The sequence below is a fragment of the Jaculus jaculus genome, chromosome 13, assembly GCF_020740685.1.
Source record: "Jaculus jaculus isolate mJacJac1 chromosome 13, mJacJac1.mat.Y.cur, whole genome shotgun sequence".
NCBI classification, from domain to species: Eukaryota; Metazoa; Chordata; class Mammalia; order Rodentia; family Dipodidae; genus Jaculus; species Jaculus jaculus.
Genome location: NC_059114.1, coordinates 48,013,982 through 48,030,883, shown reverse-complemented (window position 1 = coordinate 48,030,883; position 16,902 = coordinate 48,013,982). Strand labels below are relative to the sequence as shown.

General features: G+C 43.2%; 1 protein-coding gene and 1 long non-coding RNA gene across 3 annotated transcripts in view; one reads left to right on the top strand and one right to left on the bottom strand.

Annotated features, from left to right (window-relative positions):
- LOC123454140 overlaps positions 1-9,807 on the top strand; it is a 28,421-nt gene extending 18,614 nt beyond the window's left edge. The window contains exons 1-3 of one of the 2 annotated variants that reach the window (XR_006633186.1): positions 4,916-5,166; positions 5,682-5,774; positions 9,665-9,807. This is a non-coding gene — a long non-coding RNA (uncharacterized LOC123454140). Of the gene's footprint in view, positions 1-4,915; positions 5,167-5,681; positions 5,775-9,664 lie in introns of those variants that run through there. The other variant, XR_006633187.1, reaches the window with a different exon arrangement.
- Etf1 (eukaryotic translation termination factor 1) overlaps positions 1,940-16,902 on the bottom strand; it is a 49,974-nt gene continuing 35,011 nt past the window's right edge. Inside the window, exons 5-11 of the mRNA XM_045132492.1 lie at positions 10,582-10,720; positions 10,202-10,392; positions 7,997-8,126; positions 6,264-6,419; positions 5,809-5,873; positions 4,902-5,049; positions 1,940-4,227 (exon numbers count right to left, since the gene is read on the bottom strand). Coding sequence (XP_044988427.1) covers positions 4,145-4,227; positions 4,902-5,049; positions 5,809-5,873; positions 6,264-6,419; positions 7,997-8,126; positions 10,202-10,392; positions 10,582-10,720 — 912 coding nt within the window. The 3' untranslated portion in view covers positions 1,940-4,144. The remainder of the gene's footprint in view (positions 4,228-4,901; positions 5,050-5,808; positions 5,874-6,263; positions 6,420-7,996; positions 8,127-10,201; positions 10,393-10,581; positions 10,721-16,902) is intronic.

Genomic DNA, 16,902 nt, shown 5'->3' with positions numbered 1-16,902 from the left:
TAGGGTGGCCTTGAGCTCAAGGCGATCCTCCTACCTCTGCCTCCTAAGTGCTGGGATTAAAGCTGTGTACCACCAAGCCTGGTCCAGCTTTTAAAAATTTTTTATTATATAAGAGAAAGACAGATAGAATGGGCGCGCTAGGGCCTCCAGCTGCTGCAAATGAACCTAGACACATGGGCCACCTTATGCATCTGGTTTACGCGGGTCCTTAGGCTTCACTGGCAGCACCTTAACTCTCTAGCCCAATTTAACATTTTGTTTCAAACCCACAGACAGCAAATCATGTATCACATTTTAATTCAAATTGGCTTCCTAAACTATCAAAGAGGCTTTATACACAACCTTTGGGGAAAAAGTATTTGCTCTTGACATGGCTTGGAAGCCTGGCTCTTCTGGGTCAGCCTGACTTGGTTTTGGATGCTGCTATCACTCTCCTATCTAGAGCGAGACATGCATTGGGAGTGGGGGGGGGGGGCGCTTAGCTTCTGCTCTTCTTCATGGACTTGTTTTCCAGACAGGGTCTCGCTCTAACCCAGGCTGACCTGGAATTCACTATGTAGTCTCACTCTGGCTTTGAACTCCTCCTACCTCTGCCTCTGAGTGCTGGGATTAAAGGCGTGCACCACCATTTTTTTAGCTGTTTTGTTTCCTTATTTTCATGTGTGTACCAGGGTCTTTTGCTGATGCAAATGAAATGTGGCTTGTGCTTTATATGGGTGCTGGGAAATTGAACCCAAGCTAAGCAGTCTTTCAACCCTGTCTCCCTCCCCCCCCCAGGTAGGGTCTCACTCTGGTCCAGGCTGACCTGGAATTCACTATGTGGTCTCAGATGGCCTCAAACTAACGGCAATCCTCCTACCTCTGCTTCCCAAGTGCTGGGATCAAAGCTGTGTACCACCACACCTGCCTTTTTTTTTTTTTAATTTATTTGAGAAAGAGGCAGATAGAGAATGGGCATGCTAGGACCTTCAGCAGCTGCAAATGAACTCCAGAAGCATGCACCACCTTGTGCATCTGGCTTACATGGGTCCTTTGGCTTTGCAGGCAAGTGCCTTAACCACTAAGCCATGTTTCCAGCACCCCGCTCCCTTTAGAGAGAGAGCAAGTGACAGAATTTGCGTTTCAGGGACTCACCCACTGCAATTGAATGCTAGATGCTTGCGCCACCTAGTGGGAACGTGCAACCTTGTGATTGGCTCACCTTTGTGCTTCTGGCTTAAGTGAGATCTGGAGAGCATGAACATGGGTCCTTAGCTTTGCAGACAAGCGCCTATCCAGCCCCCCATTCTCTCTTTGGAGACAAGGTCTACTTGAGGACAGACCTCAACCTGCAGTCCCGCACCACCACACTGGACTAGAACTATTCGTTTTGTAGGACTCAAAAGACAAGTGGAGATAGCTAGCCTGAGAATTGGGCCTGGGACAACATTTTGGTCTCATCACCAGAGAGAGCTGTTACAGAACCTGTTAAGGTGTTTCCTTTACTTGTTATATGGGGTATGCCACCTACCTATGGAGAATGCTGTGAGTTATGGGCACGTAACAATATTTGAAACACCTACCAAAAATGCACCCCAGAGCTGGGTGTGATGGCGCACGCCTTTAATCCCAGCACTCAGGAGGCAAAGGTAGGAGGAACCCTGAGTTCAAGACCACCCTGAGACTACGGCAAGACCCTACCTTGAAAAACCAAAAAAGAACACAAGTTTCCTTCTGACTTCCATGTAAAAATGTGTAAAGATACAAATCAGTTTGGCCCCTACAACTTGATCTTCCTCCTTATATCATGATTTCTGATGCTCTTTCCACAGGCAAATATGGTGAACAGAATCAACTCTAATGCTGAAAATTTCACAGACATGACCAATCTAACAAACTCAGTCTCCAAAGTTCAGACCTTTCTAGTAACATTCCTAAAAAATCTCAAGCACACAAAGCATATTCTTAAATATGGTTTAATACTCTTCTCCATTTCTGTACATCACAACACCAAGATTTCGCTGCTTACTCAGGCTCTCTCTGCAGAGGCTATAGAGAATGCAAAGGCTACGGTTTCACCCCCTTCATGTGTCTGTATGTGTAAGTGTAATACATATCAGTATATATTGATACACACATCAATATATAATGCAATATATATCACCAAAGAGAACACATTGATTAAAGAAATACAAAAATTTGGCATCATTTCCAAACTTAAATAGTAAAAATAAAAACTACAAAAGGAGCTGCATACCCTAAATGTATCATGTGAAACAACAAGCATATTAAAAATGTAAATTTACATCCAATTTCTCTGGTCTTGTCATATCACATTAGACCCATTTACAATGGCAAAACCCTAAGGTACTGCTAGGAAGAGAGCATGTTTGCTTGCTCTTGGGTGTTCTGCAAACAAACAGCAGAGCCCAAAGCAAAAGCCTGTTCCAGTGACGCCACCCATGCCGTTGGAACACCACAGAATTGACTCTTCTCATTGGGGGTTGAGACATCAGGTTACATGACAGTCATTTGGACCTCAGAGTACAGAGTGAGAATCAGAAGCTTTACATTTAAGACATACTCCATTCAAGTGAAACAGGATTATTGGAACGATAGGCAGGTCTGTAACCTGGGAACAAGGAGCTGGTTCAGACCAATAAAGCTACAAGTGACTGAGTCAAGTCAGTGAAGAACAGCAGTCAGGCACTAAAGTGTTAAAAGTACCCAATTTGAAAACGCACCCCACTACCCTAAGTCAGTGTGAAGGTGATACCAATTGACTTTTAAACCCTTTGGTCCTTCAACATCCATTCAGTATACTTTTTTTCTGTTGCTACCACTGGGCACATCCTATACACTTTGTTCACTGCCACCACCTTGAACACACCATGACCTTGCACTTCAGTTAGGTTCAAGTCCAACTTACAGCCCAGCTGTGAAGCATAAGCTTCAGGTTTTCTGGGCAACTTTTGGATCCAACATGGTTTAGTCTATGGTGCCAGAAACTATGTCCCATCCCATCCCACCCCTGCCCGCCCTCCCATAATTTCTTATCTGAGAGGTGCTTTTAAGTCCTACATTTGAAACGGATGCTCCAACCCCACTAGGGGCTTATAATTACATGCACGGTCATACATGTCTGTCGTTCCTGTGAAAAATCTTGCAGTTCATTAAAAAAAAATCAAAAATCAAAACATTCACATAATCTCATGCCATCCAACACAAGGAAACACGACCACCACCCTTTACTGAGAATAGACCCAAGCAAAATAAAATAATCTTTAAATTTTTTGCTTCCATTTAAATTGCATGTTTTATTTCTCCCAATCCCAGCAAGAGCACAGAAGCCCCATCATATCCAACCCAAACTGGTTTTTAGTAGGCTGAGATTATAGGGACCCTTATCAAAGATAAGGTGATACAAAGGGTTCCCAAATGCTGGACACAAATGTGCCTGCCAAATAGATGGAGGTAAACAATATACTGGCCCCAATGCTTCGTCAGTCAATTTAACTTTGCAATGCGAGCTGCATCTCTGAAACTGACAGTCTGGGAGGTGGGGGGAGTATGAAGGAGTGACATTAAAATTGCCTCTTATAAGCTCACCCTTTCAACATTAAACAGAGACCAAGAGAGAAATGGTTCCAACATTTCACCACATGTATTTCTTCTTATGCAGTCTAAGCTGAGAATGCCATGTAAATGGGTCACTGCAAAATGCAGCAGTTTAATATTTTTCCCCCAATCAAAAATAAGAAACAAACCAGTATGATCTCACTTCTATTAACTTTTGAAGGTTTACAGCAGTTAAAGTATTTTTGCTTCTAGTATGAAGGTTAAAAAAATCATTTGTCATAAAATACAAGAGCAACCAATTTCGCCATCAAGTAAAAGTAAAAACTGGGATTCTTTCTTTTTAAATTAGTCCAAAGTGGCATTTGGGAACTTAGTTGTAGGCTGCTGAGCTGACACCATGACAAACCAAAGTGTGGGTTGGGTCTGGTTTTGTTTCACTTTTCTTTTCAGTATCCAATGCTCATGGATTGAGTTCTGGAAATGTTCCAATTGTAAGGCAGGGATCTGTTTGGATTCCACCACGGGTATGCTCCTTGGGTTGGATGCTGGAGGGTGAGGCACGATTTGCCGGACCCATGTCGACTACCTAGTAGTCATCAAGGTCAAAAAATTCATCATCTCCTCCTTGGTATTCCATTCCCTGGAAATCTACTCGGTACCGCAAGATACCTGCAGAAACAAACCAAAGGGTAAATATAGAAGCTGTGTTCACTGACCAAGAAGAGTTCACTTTTACAAGGGAAACCCATTCTTTTGTGGATTTACAAAGAGGTGACAACGGTTAGTAATTGGCCCAACACATGGTGGCAGCTCACACTTGTAATCTCAGCACTGTAGGATTGCCAGAGCTCTAGCTCCAGGCCAGCCTAGGTTAAAAGCAAACATTGGTTCAATCCTTGTTATTTCAACCACCTGCCTCAAGTAGATACTGAGCATATCTACTGTTATGTTTTTTCGAGGTGCAGTCTCATTGGAGCCCCGGCTGACCTGGAATTCACTATGTAGTATCATGGTGGCCTCAAACTCATAGTCAATCTCCTACCTCTGCCTCCTGAGTGCTGAGATTTATTTCAGGAAAGCCAAGAGGCCCTAGCATGAGAACTTTTATTTATTTTTGAGGGGCGGGATGGGGGTGAGGGGAGAGAGGCAGGCAGATAGAGAATGGGTGCCGGGGCCTCTAGCAAATAAACTCCAGATGCATGCGCTACTTTGTCCATCTGTCTTACATGGGTACTGGGAATGGAAGTTGGGTTCTTAGGCTACACACAGGCAAGGGCTTTAACCACTAAGCCATCTCTCCAGCCCCAAACTTTGGTTTTAAGTTTGGTTAAGTTGCTACTCACCTCCAATTCCGCCAAATCCTTTCACAAATTGGGATCCTTCTTGTGACTTATCTGTGACAATTTCTAATGTAGCTCCAAATTTTTTATAGTTGTTAGCAAACCATTCCAAGAGGGGCATGCTCTCAATCAGCTCATGTTCCTGTCCAGTCTAAAGGAGCAAGCATGATATACAGACAGACACAAGAGGATTAGGATACATCAAGGTTTTTGGCCTGCCCCTCTCAATTCCTCTGACCACCATCACTCATTCACCTATCTATTTTAAGTAAGTACAAACATGAAAAGTGAGTATACCCTGGTTTTTTGGCAACATAGTTTAAACAGCAGAGAAATTCTGATTACTTCAACAGTCCCTCCGCAGGCTATAGGCTCAGCAATGAAGTGACAATACAAACTAAATTGTTTCTTCATCTTAGGATGTCTACTACTGACTCCAAACATCAGGCTATTGCAGTTAATACTCATTGAAGAGCCAAAAAGAAACATATCACAATTGCCGTTGGGGGCAACTTTGTAAGGGAAAGTCCTGCAACTGAGACTATAAGGAAGCAATAACTTTCCATCTTTTATGGGAAGGTAACATTTTTAAACTGTGATGATACATTTAAATCAAATCAAAAGAAGAAAAGCTCCTAAGGAAATAAAGACAGTAACAAGTTTCACAGGACAAGAACTGCACTACTCAAATTAAATATTCCTCTGTATTTTTTCAAGGCCAATGATGCTTTACAGATTACTGCCTTATATAACCAATGACTTGGTTTTGTTTCTCATTATTAGATCAGCATGCAGCAGCTCCTGCAGCTCATACTCGGCGGTTACTGCTCTAACACTCATACTTGTGTCATCTTATAAGCTACCACCAAACAAAGGGTAAGTGTGTGTGGGGGGGGGGGAGAGCACATACCTCTTTGTCTGTGAAGTGAGATTTATCCTTCTCTTGTTCTGGAGTTAAATAGAGAATTTTCTCCTCTGAAGTACCAAAAGAAAAAAAAAAGTCAACCTGGCTCTCAAATACCATTAAACATAAATCCCATTAGATGGAATTAAATGACAGAAAAGAACTCCTAGACTAATTCTATCAAAGCTCTTTTGCATAATGGATGTAAATCAGTTGGGCACACTGCTCCTGTAAGGAAATGCCACAGACTGTGAAGAAACAGTCCTGGTCCTTGGCAAAACCGACAATTGTAAGCACATATTTAACAAGTCAAGCAGCAGTATCTATGCAGTTATATGCTACAGACCAAAAAGCTGGGAACAAGTAGATCTGTCTTCTGACTGTGCCTGAGACCTGCCTCCCTCCAGCCCAGGCTCCTAAACATAAAGGGATGTAACAAACAGCGACCTTATTCATCTTACCTTCTGTGCCTTGGCAATGAAGAACATATCTCATTATATCCAGATTTTCATAGACTATTAGAATTTCTACAGCTCCCATTTCCAAAGCCTTTAGTGTATCTTCAACTCCAAAGCAGTACTTGCCTGTGTCCTGGCTAATTTCATCAAAGTATCGCCCTGTGGAGTAGGAATAGGACAATAGAGTATGGGTGGCTTTCCATATCCATAAACGTAACCAATCATGGATCCAATATATTCAGGAAGTTTCATTTTATCTATATATAGTGAGGTCTATGATGGCTGCAGTTGTACTGAACATAAACAGACATTGCCATTTGCAACCTAAACAATATCTATGTCTCTCTCTATATATATTTTTTGAGGTAGGGTCTTGCTCTGGCCCAGGCTGACCTGGAATTCACTATGTAGTCTCAAGGTGGGCTTGAACTCATGGCGATCCTCCCAAGTGCTGGGATTAAAGGCTGTGTGCCACCATACCCGGCTATTCCTCACTCTAGCTCAGGTTGACCTAGAATTCACTATGTAGTCTCATGCTGGCCTTGAACTCACAGTGATCCTCCTACCTCTGCCTCTCAAGTGCTGGGATTAAAGGCGTGAGCAAAGATTTTTCTAATATTTATTTATTTATTTGGGGGGCAGAGAAAGAGAGAGAGAGAGAGACACACACACACACACACACACACACACAGAAAAAGAAAGGGCATGCCAGGGCCTCTAGCCACTGCAAACGAACTCCAGACACATGGGTCCTCTTGTGCATCTGGCTTACATGGTCCTGGAGAGTTGAACCGGGATTATTTGGCTTTGCAGGCAAATGCCTTAACTGCTACGCCATCTCTCCAGCCCCAGCAAAGATGTTTTATTTTTATTTATTTATTTTTAATTTTTAAATTTTTATTAACATTTTCCATGATTATAAAAAAAAAATCCCATGGTAATTTCCTCCCTCCCCACCCCCACACTTTCCCCTTTGAAATTACATTCTCCATCATATTACCTCCCCATCTCAATCATTGTACTTACATATATACAATATCAACCTATTAAGTATCCTCCTCCCTTCCTTTCTCTTCCCTTTATGTCTCCTTTTTAACTTACTAGCCTCTGTATGAGAGAGAACATGTGGCGCTTGGCTTTCTGGGCCTGGGCTACCTCACTTAGTATAATCCTTTGCAAATTTCATAACTTCATTTTTCTTTACCGCTGAGTAGAACGCCATTGTATAAATGTACCACATCTTCATTATCCACTCATCAGTTGAGGGACATCTAGGCTGGTTCCATTTCCCAGCTATTATAAATTGCCCAGCAAAGATTTTTAATGAAAATACTTCTACTGCTAATGAACTATGGACATATGAATTGAACCCAGATGGTCAGCCTTTGCAAGCAAGTACCTTTAGCCACTGAGCCATCTACCTAGCCCTGAACATAAACTCTTAATCCTCCAGCTTGAGTCTACCTAGTGCTGGAATTAAGGAATAATTCAGCTCTTTTCTCTTACCCCCCACCTCCCCCTGCCAAGGTAGGGTCTCACTCTAGCCCAGGCTGACCTGGAATTCACTATGTAGTCTCAGAGTGGCCTTGAATTCACGAAAATCCTCCTACCTCTGCCTCCCAAGTGCTGGGATTAAAGGCATGCACCACCGCGCCCAGCTATCTTACCTTTTCAGTATCTTGTTTCATATACACAGACAAAAACATTCTATGGAATAAAAAACAGTTGCATGATACCTATTAATTTCTTCTCTTGAATGAACTTCACGTTGGAGAGGACTTCAGTAGATAACTCAATAGCTTGGTTGAATCCATTTTCACCACCATAGGAAATATCAACTAATTTTAAAACTTTTGATTGCAACCTCTGATAAAAAAGAAAAAGAAAAGTCTCACTATCTTTATTCTTTTTTTTTTTTGTTGTTCTTTTGAGACAAGGTCTCAGGTAACCCAAGTTGACTTTTAAGCTCCTGACCCTCCAGCATGAGTCTTGGGATTATAGGCACGCCCCACTTTGGCCATGGTTAAGTCAGCTTCTCTGTACATGTGGGATGGGCACATGTGTGCTGGGGTGCAGTTGTGGAAGTCAGGGACCACCTCCAAGCACTGAGCCTTGCCTTTTCACCTTGAAACAGGATCTTTTTTGTTTGCTGCTATAAACACCAGACTAGCTGGCCTACAGGCTTTGAGTTTTCTTGACCCTACCTCCCATTGCAGAAGATGTGTTGGGACTACAGACACTTGTGCTATGTGTCTGGCTTAACAGGTTATGGGGATCTGAATTTTGGTCTAGAGGACTGCACAATAAAATACTTTTAACCACTGAGCCATACACCTCAGCATGAGTTCATGCACGTGTACACACACACTCACACACTCACTCTCTTTCTCTCTCTAGGCAGGGTCTTATTCTAGTTTGAAATGACCTGAAACTCACTCTGTAGCCCAGGCTGGCCTCAAACGCAGAGATCTTTCTACCTCAACACCCTGTGTGTTAGGATTAAAGGTATGCACACCTCAACTGGCTCCCCCCCGCCTTTCTTTTGAGGTAGGGTTTTGCTCTAGTGTAGGCTGACATGGAATTTACTATGTAGTCTCAAAGTGGCCTCAAACTCACAGCGATCTTCCTACCTCTGCCTCCCCAGTGCTGGGATTAAAGGTGTGTGCCACCACCCCAGCTGCCTCTTTCTTTCAATAAATAAATAATTTAAGCGGGGGAGGGGGAGAGGCCAAGTATGGTGGCATATACCTTCAATTCCAGCACCTGGGAGGCAGAGGTAGGAGGACTGCCATGGGTTCAAGGCCACCCTGGGCTAGTGCAAGACCCTACTGCGAAAAACAACAACAGTAACAACAACAACAAAAAGAGGCAGATAGAAACAATGGGCACTGAAATGAACTTCAGACACATGTGCCCCTTTGTGCATCTGGCTTATGTGGGTATTGGAGAACCGAACCTGGGTCCTTAGGCTTTGCAGGCACCTTAACCACTAAACCATGTGTCCAGCCCAAATAGCCCCCTCCTCCAGTTAGGGCCTCAGTAGCCCAGGCTGACCTGGAATTCACTATGCAGTCTCAGGGGGGCCTCAAACTCACAGCGATCCTACCACCTTTGCCTCCAAGTGCCGGGATTAAAAGTGTGAGCCACAACGCCTGGCTTCTGGCTTTTTTTTTCTTCTTTGAGGCAGGGTCTCACTTTAGCCCAGGCTGACTTGGAATTCACTATGTAGTTTTAGGCTGGCCTCAAACTCATGGTAATCTTCCTACCTCTGCTCCCAAGTACTGGGATTAAAGGCATGTACCACCATATATGCCAGGCCTTTTGTTTTTTCTCTCTCTTAAACTATCTATGCTTTCACTGGCTGTTATCATATGACTATATCTCACCTCTTTATCTTTCTCTAGGACTCAATCAGCAAAAGACAACATGTGAGGTAGCATCTCTAGTCCTGGCTGACCTCTGTAGTTCCAGATCACCTTGAACTTGCAGGGATCCTCCTATCTCTGCCTACTGAGTGTTGGGATTAAAGGTGTGTGCCACCATTCCACACCCCTGGTGTTTTTCTTTTTGTGTGTTTTACGTGTGTATGGGCACGGGGTGGAGGTCAGAGACAACCTTGATGTCTGTGCGCCTCTCTGAGATAGGGTTTCTTGACACTGCAAATGAACACCAGACGAGCTAACTCTCAAATTTCAGATTGGCCTGCGTGTGCCTCCCATTGTTGTAACCTTGTATAGCGTTCAGGTTTAGGTGTGTGCCAGGCGGCTCTGCAAGCAAGTGCCTTTAACCACGGAACTTTATCTCCATCCCTGCAAGAGGTTTTTAACCCAGGAAATTTATGGCCATATATGCAAGGAGATGTGCATGTCCAGAGCTTAACACAGTATGTATGTCCTTCCACAGAAGAGATGCACATAGTGCAGCAACTACTTTTCTCTTACCTGATCAAACATATCAGATTGACTTAATTCAGTTTTAAAGTCAGCCGAACCAGCTAAAACGAGACCAGCCACATTCACTTTATCCCCAGAAATAAACAGCTGCACAGCAGTCTCTGCTACTTTCCGAACATAGTTATGTCGCTTTTCCATTCTTAAACGGGCAAAACGCAAGGCTGACTGACCTCCTCTGCCTTTGACACAAAAGTGGTGAGAGAAAAAGGAAACTATTAAAAGGGGCAAGATGTCTTCAGAATTAAAGAGAAATTAATCAATCCATCATTTCCTTAAATAAATGGTTAGCACTCATATCTTTTCTTTTAAACAAATAACTTATTTGCTAGACACACAATAAAAGGACTCATGTTCTCTTTCTATATTACCATGTTTCTTTGGAAGATCCACAGTGAATTTGTGCAGTACTTCTCTTGTGTTTCCTTGTAGTGTGCCAAAAAGAGCACCACTGCCATCTATTACAATAAAGCCAAACTTGCTGTCATCTGAAAGTAGTGCTGTAAGAGCCTAAAAAATAAACACAAGCACCAATGAACTCCAAAGCTTTGCTGAAGTTGAGACAGAACCCAGAGACATATATGGACCCTTTGACCCCATATACCCTGATATGAACACTGTGTGGGGGGATACTTTATAGACTATTTATAGACTTCAGAGATGTATTTATATGTATGTAACTTTTATGTATAATGATAGTTGCCAGGTATTTCAAGCGAAAAGGAATGTGAAAAAAAAAACTGGATAGAGAAAAGGGAATAGGTTCTATATTTATAGATTTTTACAAGATGAAAACAGTTTTGGAGATGGGTAGTAGTGATTGCTGCACAATGACCTCTACAATTAAAATGGTTAAGGTAGTCTAGCATGGTGATTCACACCTGTAATTTCAGCATTTGGGAGGCTGAGGCAGGTAGATCATCATGAGTTCATTGTTAACCTATATTAGAGAGTAAGACCCTGTCTCAAAAAGAAACAAAAAGGAGGGCTGGAGAGATGGCTTAGTGGTTAAAGCGCTTGCCTGTGAAGCCTAAGGAAGCAGGTTTGACAGCCCAGAACTCATGTAAGCCAGACACACAAGGTGGTGCACATGTCTGAACAGTTTGATTGCAATGCCTAGAGGCCCTGGTGTGTCAATCATCTCTCATTAAAACAAAAAAACAAACAACCCCCCCCCCAAACACAGCAACCAAAAAATTGGTGATGGTGATAAATTTTATTTACCACAACAAAAATATGAGCAACTTGAGCCGGGTGTGGTGGCACAAGCCTTTAATCCCAGCACTTGGGAGGCAGAGGTAGGAGGATCACCATGAGTTGGAGGTCACCCTGAGACTACATAGTGAATTCCAGGTCAGCCTGAGCTAGACTGAAACCCTACCTTGAGAAAGCCAAACAAAACAAAACAAAAAAACAAAAAAAACCCAAAAAAAGCAACCAAAACACACTTGAGAGGCAGGGGTAGGAGGACTGCTGTGAGTCTGAGGCCAGCCTAAGACTCCAGCTCAGCCTGGGATAGAGTAAGACCCTTCCTCAAAAAAACAAAGAAGGCCTCAAAAAATAAACCCTAAAATAACATGGTGGTGCATGTTTTGTAATTCCAGCACTTGGAGGATGATGAAGGAAGAATCTGAGTTCAATAGCCTGAGTTGCACAGTGAGAACCTGTCTCCAAATGCAACCAATCACCAATCAAAACTACAGCAGAAAGTTATAGGCTCTAAATACTATTTGGGGGGTGGGGGCAGTACTGCGGGTTAAACCTAGGATCTCATATACATATACATATGCTGGGCAAGTGCTCCTATACAGAGGTATACCTACTAAGCCCTATTTTTTTCACTTTTATTTGGGACAGTCTTACTACATTGCTCAGGCTGTCTTTGTATAGGAATCTTCACATGTCTCAGCTTCCCGAATAGCTGGGATTATAGGCCCATGCCACCAGGCTAGCTGCTGGTGCTTCATTTGATAAATTTTAGACAGATGGCCTATGAAACATAACATCCAGATTAAAGACATAAACTTCAAAAGGCTGATTTTCCTGCAGGGCAGGTTTCCCCATGCCCCAACTCCAAAGCCTTATGCATGCTACACCAAGTGTTCTAACAGAGCTACACACCAGCCCCCAAACTGTACTGTTAGCATTCATAACCTCAGTATTACCTACCACAACAAATGAAGCCACCTTGTAAATCAACTCATAAGTACATGAAAACACAGAAACTAAGTCTAAAAAGATTTGAATATTTCATTTAATTCCTGTGGTCTTGAACATTAACAAAACAACCACACAGCCAGGCATGGTGGCACACACTTTTAATCACAGCACCTGGGAAGCTGAGGTAGGTGGAACTTGAGAGACCCTACCTCAAAAAAACTAGAAAGAAGACGGGTGTGGTGGCACACGCCTTTAATCCCAGCACTTGAGAGAGGTAGGAGGATTGCTGTGAGTTCGAGGCCACCCTGAGACTACACAGTGAATTCTAGGTCAGCCTGAGCTTACCTCGAAAAACCAAAAACCAAACCAAACCAGACAGACACACAAAAACGCCAAAAAGAAAAGCTGGGCATGGTGGCGCACACCTTTAATCCTAGTACTTGGAAGGCAGAGGCAGGAGGATCACCATGAGTTCGAGGCCACCCTGGGCTAGTATGAAATCCAAACTTGAAAACAAAACAAAAAAAGTTTTATGGGAAAAAATGCTGGTTTACTATTACATCCCCTTATTTTCACCTTTCCAAAGAGAAAATGTTTAAGTAGTCATGGAACCCACAGAGACATATTTCTGTGATGGAGTTTGAATTCTATAGGCTTGGAAGATCATTAATTGACAGACAACAATCTCTTTAGAACAAATTATTCCTTATCCTATTTTAACTAAGAAAATAATAAAAAAAAATAAATGAAAAAGTTTAGAGCCAGGCATTGAGGTACACGCCTTTAATCCTAGCACTTGGGGTGGGGGGAGCAGAGGTAGGAGGGTTGCTGTGAGTTTGAGGTCACCCTTAGATTACATAGTGAACTCCAAGTCATCTTGGGTTTGAGCAGGAAAGACCCTTACTCAACAATAAAAAACAGAACAAAAATAAAAAACCAACCAATCAAAAGTCCAGAAAGCAGGTTTTCAACTAAGAACCAACTTCAGACAGGCCAAACTAGACAATTAGCACTAAGACACAAATACTGAATTGGTTATAACAGCACACTACCTATGAACACAGCACTTTGGAAAGATGGCTTAGCAGTTAAGGCACATGCCTGCAAAGCCTAAGGACCCAGGTTCGATTCTCCAGGTCCCACGTAAGCCAAATGCACATGGTGGCTCATATGTCTGGAGTTTGTCTGCAGTTGCTAGAGGCCCTGGTGCACCATTTCTCACTCTCTCTCTAATAAATAAGTAGATATACTTAGCTGCATAGTAAGCTTGAGGTCAAGCTGGGTTACATGGGACCCTGTCTCAAAACGAAAAACAAAGGCTGGAGAGATAGCTTGGTGGTTCAAGACCACTGCTTGCAAAACCTGATGGCCTGGGTATGAGTCCCCACGTAAAACCAGATGTACAAAGTGACACACCCATCTGGAGCTCATGTGCAGTGGCAGGAAGCCTTGGCATACCCATATTCTCTCTCTCTCATATTAAAAACAAACAAGAGGGGCTGGAGAGATGGCTTAGCAGTTAAGCGCTTGCCTGTGAAGCCTAAGGACCCCAGTTCGAGGCTCGCTTCCCCAGGTCCCACGTTAGCCAGATGCACAAGGGGGCGCACGCGTCTGGAGTTCGTTTGCAGAGGCTGGAAGCCCTGGCGCGCCCATTCTTTCTCTCTCACTGTCTGTTGCTCTCAAATAAATAAATAAAATAAACAAAAAAAATTAAAAAAAAAACACAACAAACAAGAGCTGGGCACGCCTTTAATCCCAGCACTCGGGAGGCAGAGGTAGGAGGATTGCTGTGAGTTGGAGGCCACAATGAGACTACATAGTAAATTCCAGGTCAGCCTGAGCTAAGAGTGAGACGCTACATCGAAAAACCAAAAATAAATAAGTATATAAAAACAAACAAGCAAATGCTAGAGGGATGGCTTAGTGGTTAAGGTATTTGCCTGCAAAGCCAAAGGACCCAGGTTTGGTATCCTAGGGCCCATGTTAGCCAGATGCACAAGGGAACGCATGTGTCTGGAGTTCACATGCAGTGGCTGGAGGCCCTGGTGCGCCCATTCTCTCCCTCTCTCTGTCAAATAAATAAATAAAAATAATTTAAAATAAACAAAACAACAAGGGATAGAGAGATACGAAGATGGCTCAGTGGATCAAGTGTTTTTCTCCAAAACTCTGAGTACCCCAATTTGATCTTTCCCAGACCTCAGATAAAAAGCCAGAAGTGGGCTGGAGAGATGGCTTAGCAGTTAAGGTGCTTGCCTGAGAAGCCTAAGGACCAAGTACCCAGAAAAGCCAGATGCACAAGGTGGCACATGCATTTGAAGTTCTTTTGCTGTGCCCATTCTTTCTCTGTCTCTCCCCCTAAAGAAATAAATAAAGCCAGAAGCTTCTATAATCTCAGCATGCTAATGGTAAAACGGCAGGTGGAAACATCAGCTTTTCCTGGAAGCTTGTTGAGAGGCATAGCAAAGAACAGTAGCAGGGGTTGGAGGGATGGCTTAGCGGTTAAGGCATGTGCCTGCAAAGCCAAAGGACCCATGTTAGCCAGATGCACAAGGGGGCGCACACGCCTGGGGTTCGTTTGCAGTGGCTGGAGGCCCTGGTGTGCCCATTCTCTCTCTGTCAAATAAATAAATAAAAATAAAATATTTTAAGAAAGAGAAGTAGCAGACTAAGATCACAACAGGAGAGATTCAGAAAGAAACCCTACCTCCAAATGAGGCAGAAAGGTGAGGACCAACTTCAAAGTTGTCTCTGACCTCCACATGTGTGCTGAGGCACATGAACATGCACACACAAAACACAGAAATGCTGCATGGAGCTACAGTTTAGCATATGTGAAGGCCTGAATTCATGTACCCCAATTAAAAAACAAAACAGCCTTATATCTTAATGATATGTTAGGTAGCTGTGGAAGTTTGAATCAGATGTCCCTCATAAATTCGTGTTTTCAGAACACTTGGTCCCTAGATGTTGGCAATTTAGAAGGTGGGATCCTTGCTGGAGGTGTATTACTGGGGGCAGGCTTAGGGGTCTTACAGCCAGCTTCCCTTTGCCACAGTTCGGTTTACTGTGGCAGAGGTGATGTCCAGTCTACTCATGCCATGCTTCTCCCTGCTACCACGAAGCTGACCCTAGAGACTGTAAGCCAAAATGAAAACTGTCCTCCCATTAGCTGCTTTTGGTCTGGTGCTTTGTCCCAGCCATAGGAAGGTAACTACAACAGCTGTGTTTTGGTTTTCTGCTTGTCAGAGTTACATATAGTCCTAACTAACCTGGAATTGACATGTAGCTGAAATGACCTTGAACTTTTTTTTAAAGAGAGAGAGAATATGAATACACTTGTGCACCAAGGCCTCAGCCACTGAAATCAAACTCCAGATGCTTGCGCCACCTAGTGGTCATGTGTGACCTTGCGCTTGCGTCACCTTTGAGTGTCTGGCTTACGTGGAATCTGGACAGTTGAACATAGGTCCTTAGGCTTTAACATAGGTCCTTAAGCATCTTAGCCACTAAGCCATCTCTCCAGCCCAGACCTGAACTTCTGATCCTCCTGCTTCTACCTCTTAAGTGCGGGGATTATGCCAGTGTGCTATCACACTTGGTCTATATGGTGCTAGACATCAAACCTAGGGTATTAAGCACATGAGGCAAACATTCTAGCAGCTGAGCTATATGTGTATGTTAGTGCTGGGGATTAAACTCAGGTCTCTCATGCTTGTACAGCAGATGCTGCTCTTATCCTCTGAATCATTTCCACATTGGCCATTAAGTAGCTTAAGGTCTTCAACAATCTGTTTTTAAAGGAATAAAAAATAAATAAATAAAATTTTATTTATTTAAGAGAAAGACGCAGATAGAGAAAGAAGAGAGAATGGGTGCACGAGGGCTTCTTGGTACTGCAAATGAACTCAGACGTACCACGTGCATCTGGCTTATGTGGGTACTAGGGAATTGAACCTGGGCCGTTAGGGTTTGCAGGCAAGTGCCTTAATCATTAAGCCATCTCTCCAGCCCTTATTCCTTTTAAGAATTATTAAAATTCCTTAGACACAACAGAAATCACTGACAATTTTCTCCCCTTCTGAGAGAGGGTCTCTATGTTTCTCAAGCCAGCATGGAGCCTCAGATTTCCAGGTAGTGGGTTTATATGGAGAGAGGGAGGTAGTAAACCACCCCCTCGCCAGCTCTATCATAACCATTTCAATTATTATTGGAATAGGAGTTAAGTTTTAGAAGGTCCAATTAAGCTAACTTAATAAATGAGCTAGGGGCTGGAGAGATGGCTTAGCAGTTTAAGGTGCTTGCCTGCAAAGCCAAAGGACCCTGACTCAATTTCTCACAACCCATATAAGCCAAATGCACAAGGTGGCACATGCATCTGGAGTTTGTTAATAGCTGCTGGAGGCCTGGGTGCACCCATGCTCCCTCTCTCTACCACTTTCTCTCAAATAAAATAAAAAAAGTAAAGTGGGGAAGGGGGGAGCTAGAGAAATGGCTAAGTGGTTAAGGCACTTTGGCCTGTAAAGCCACAG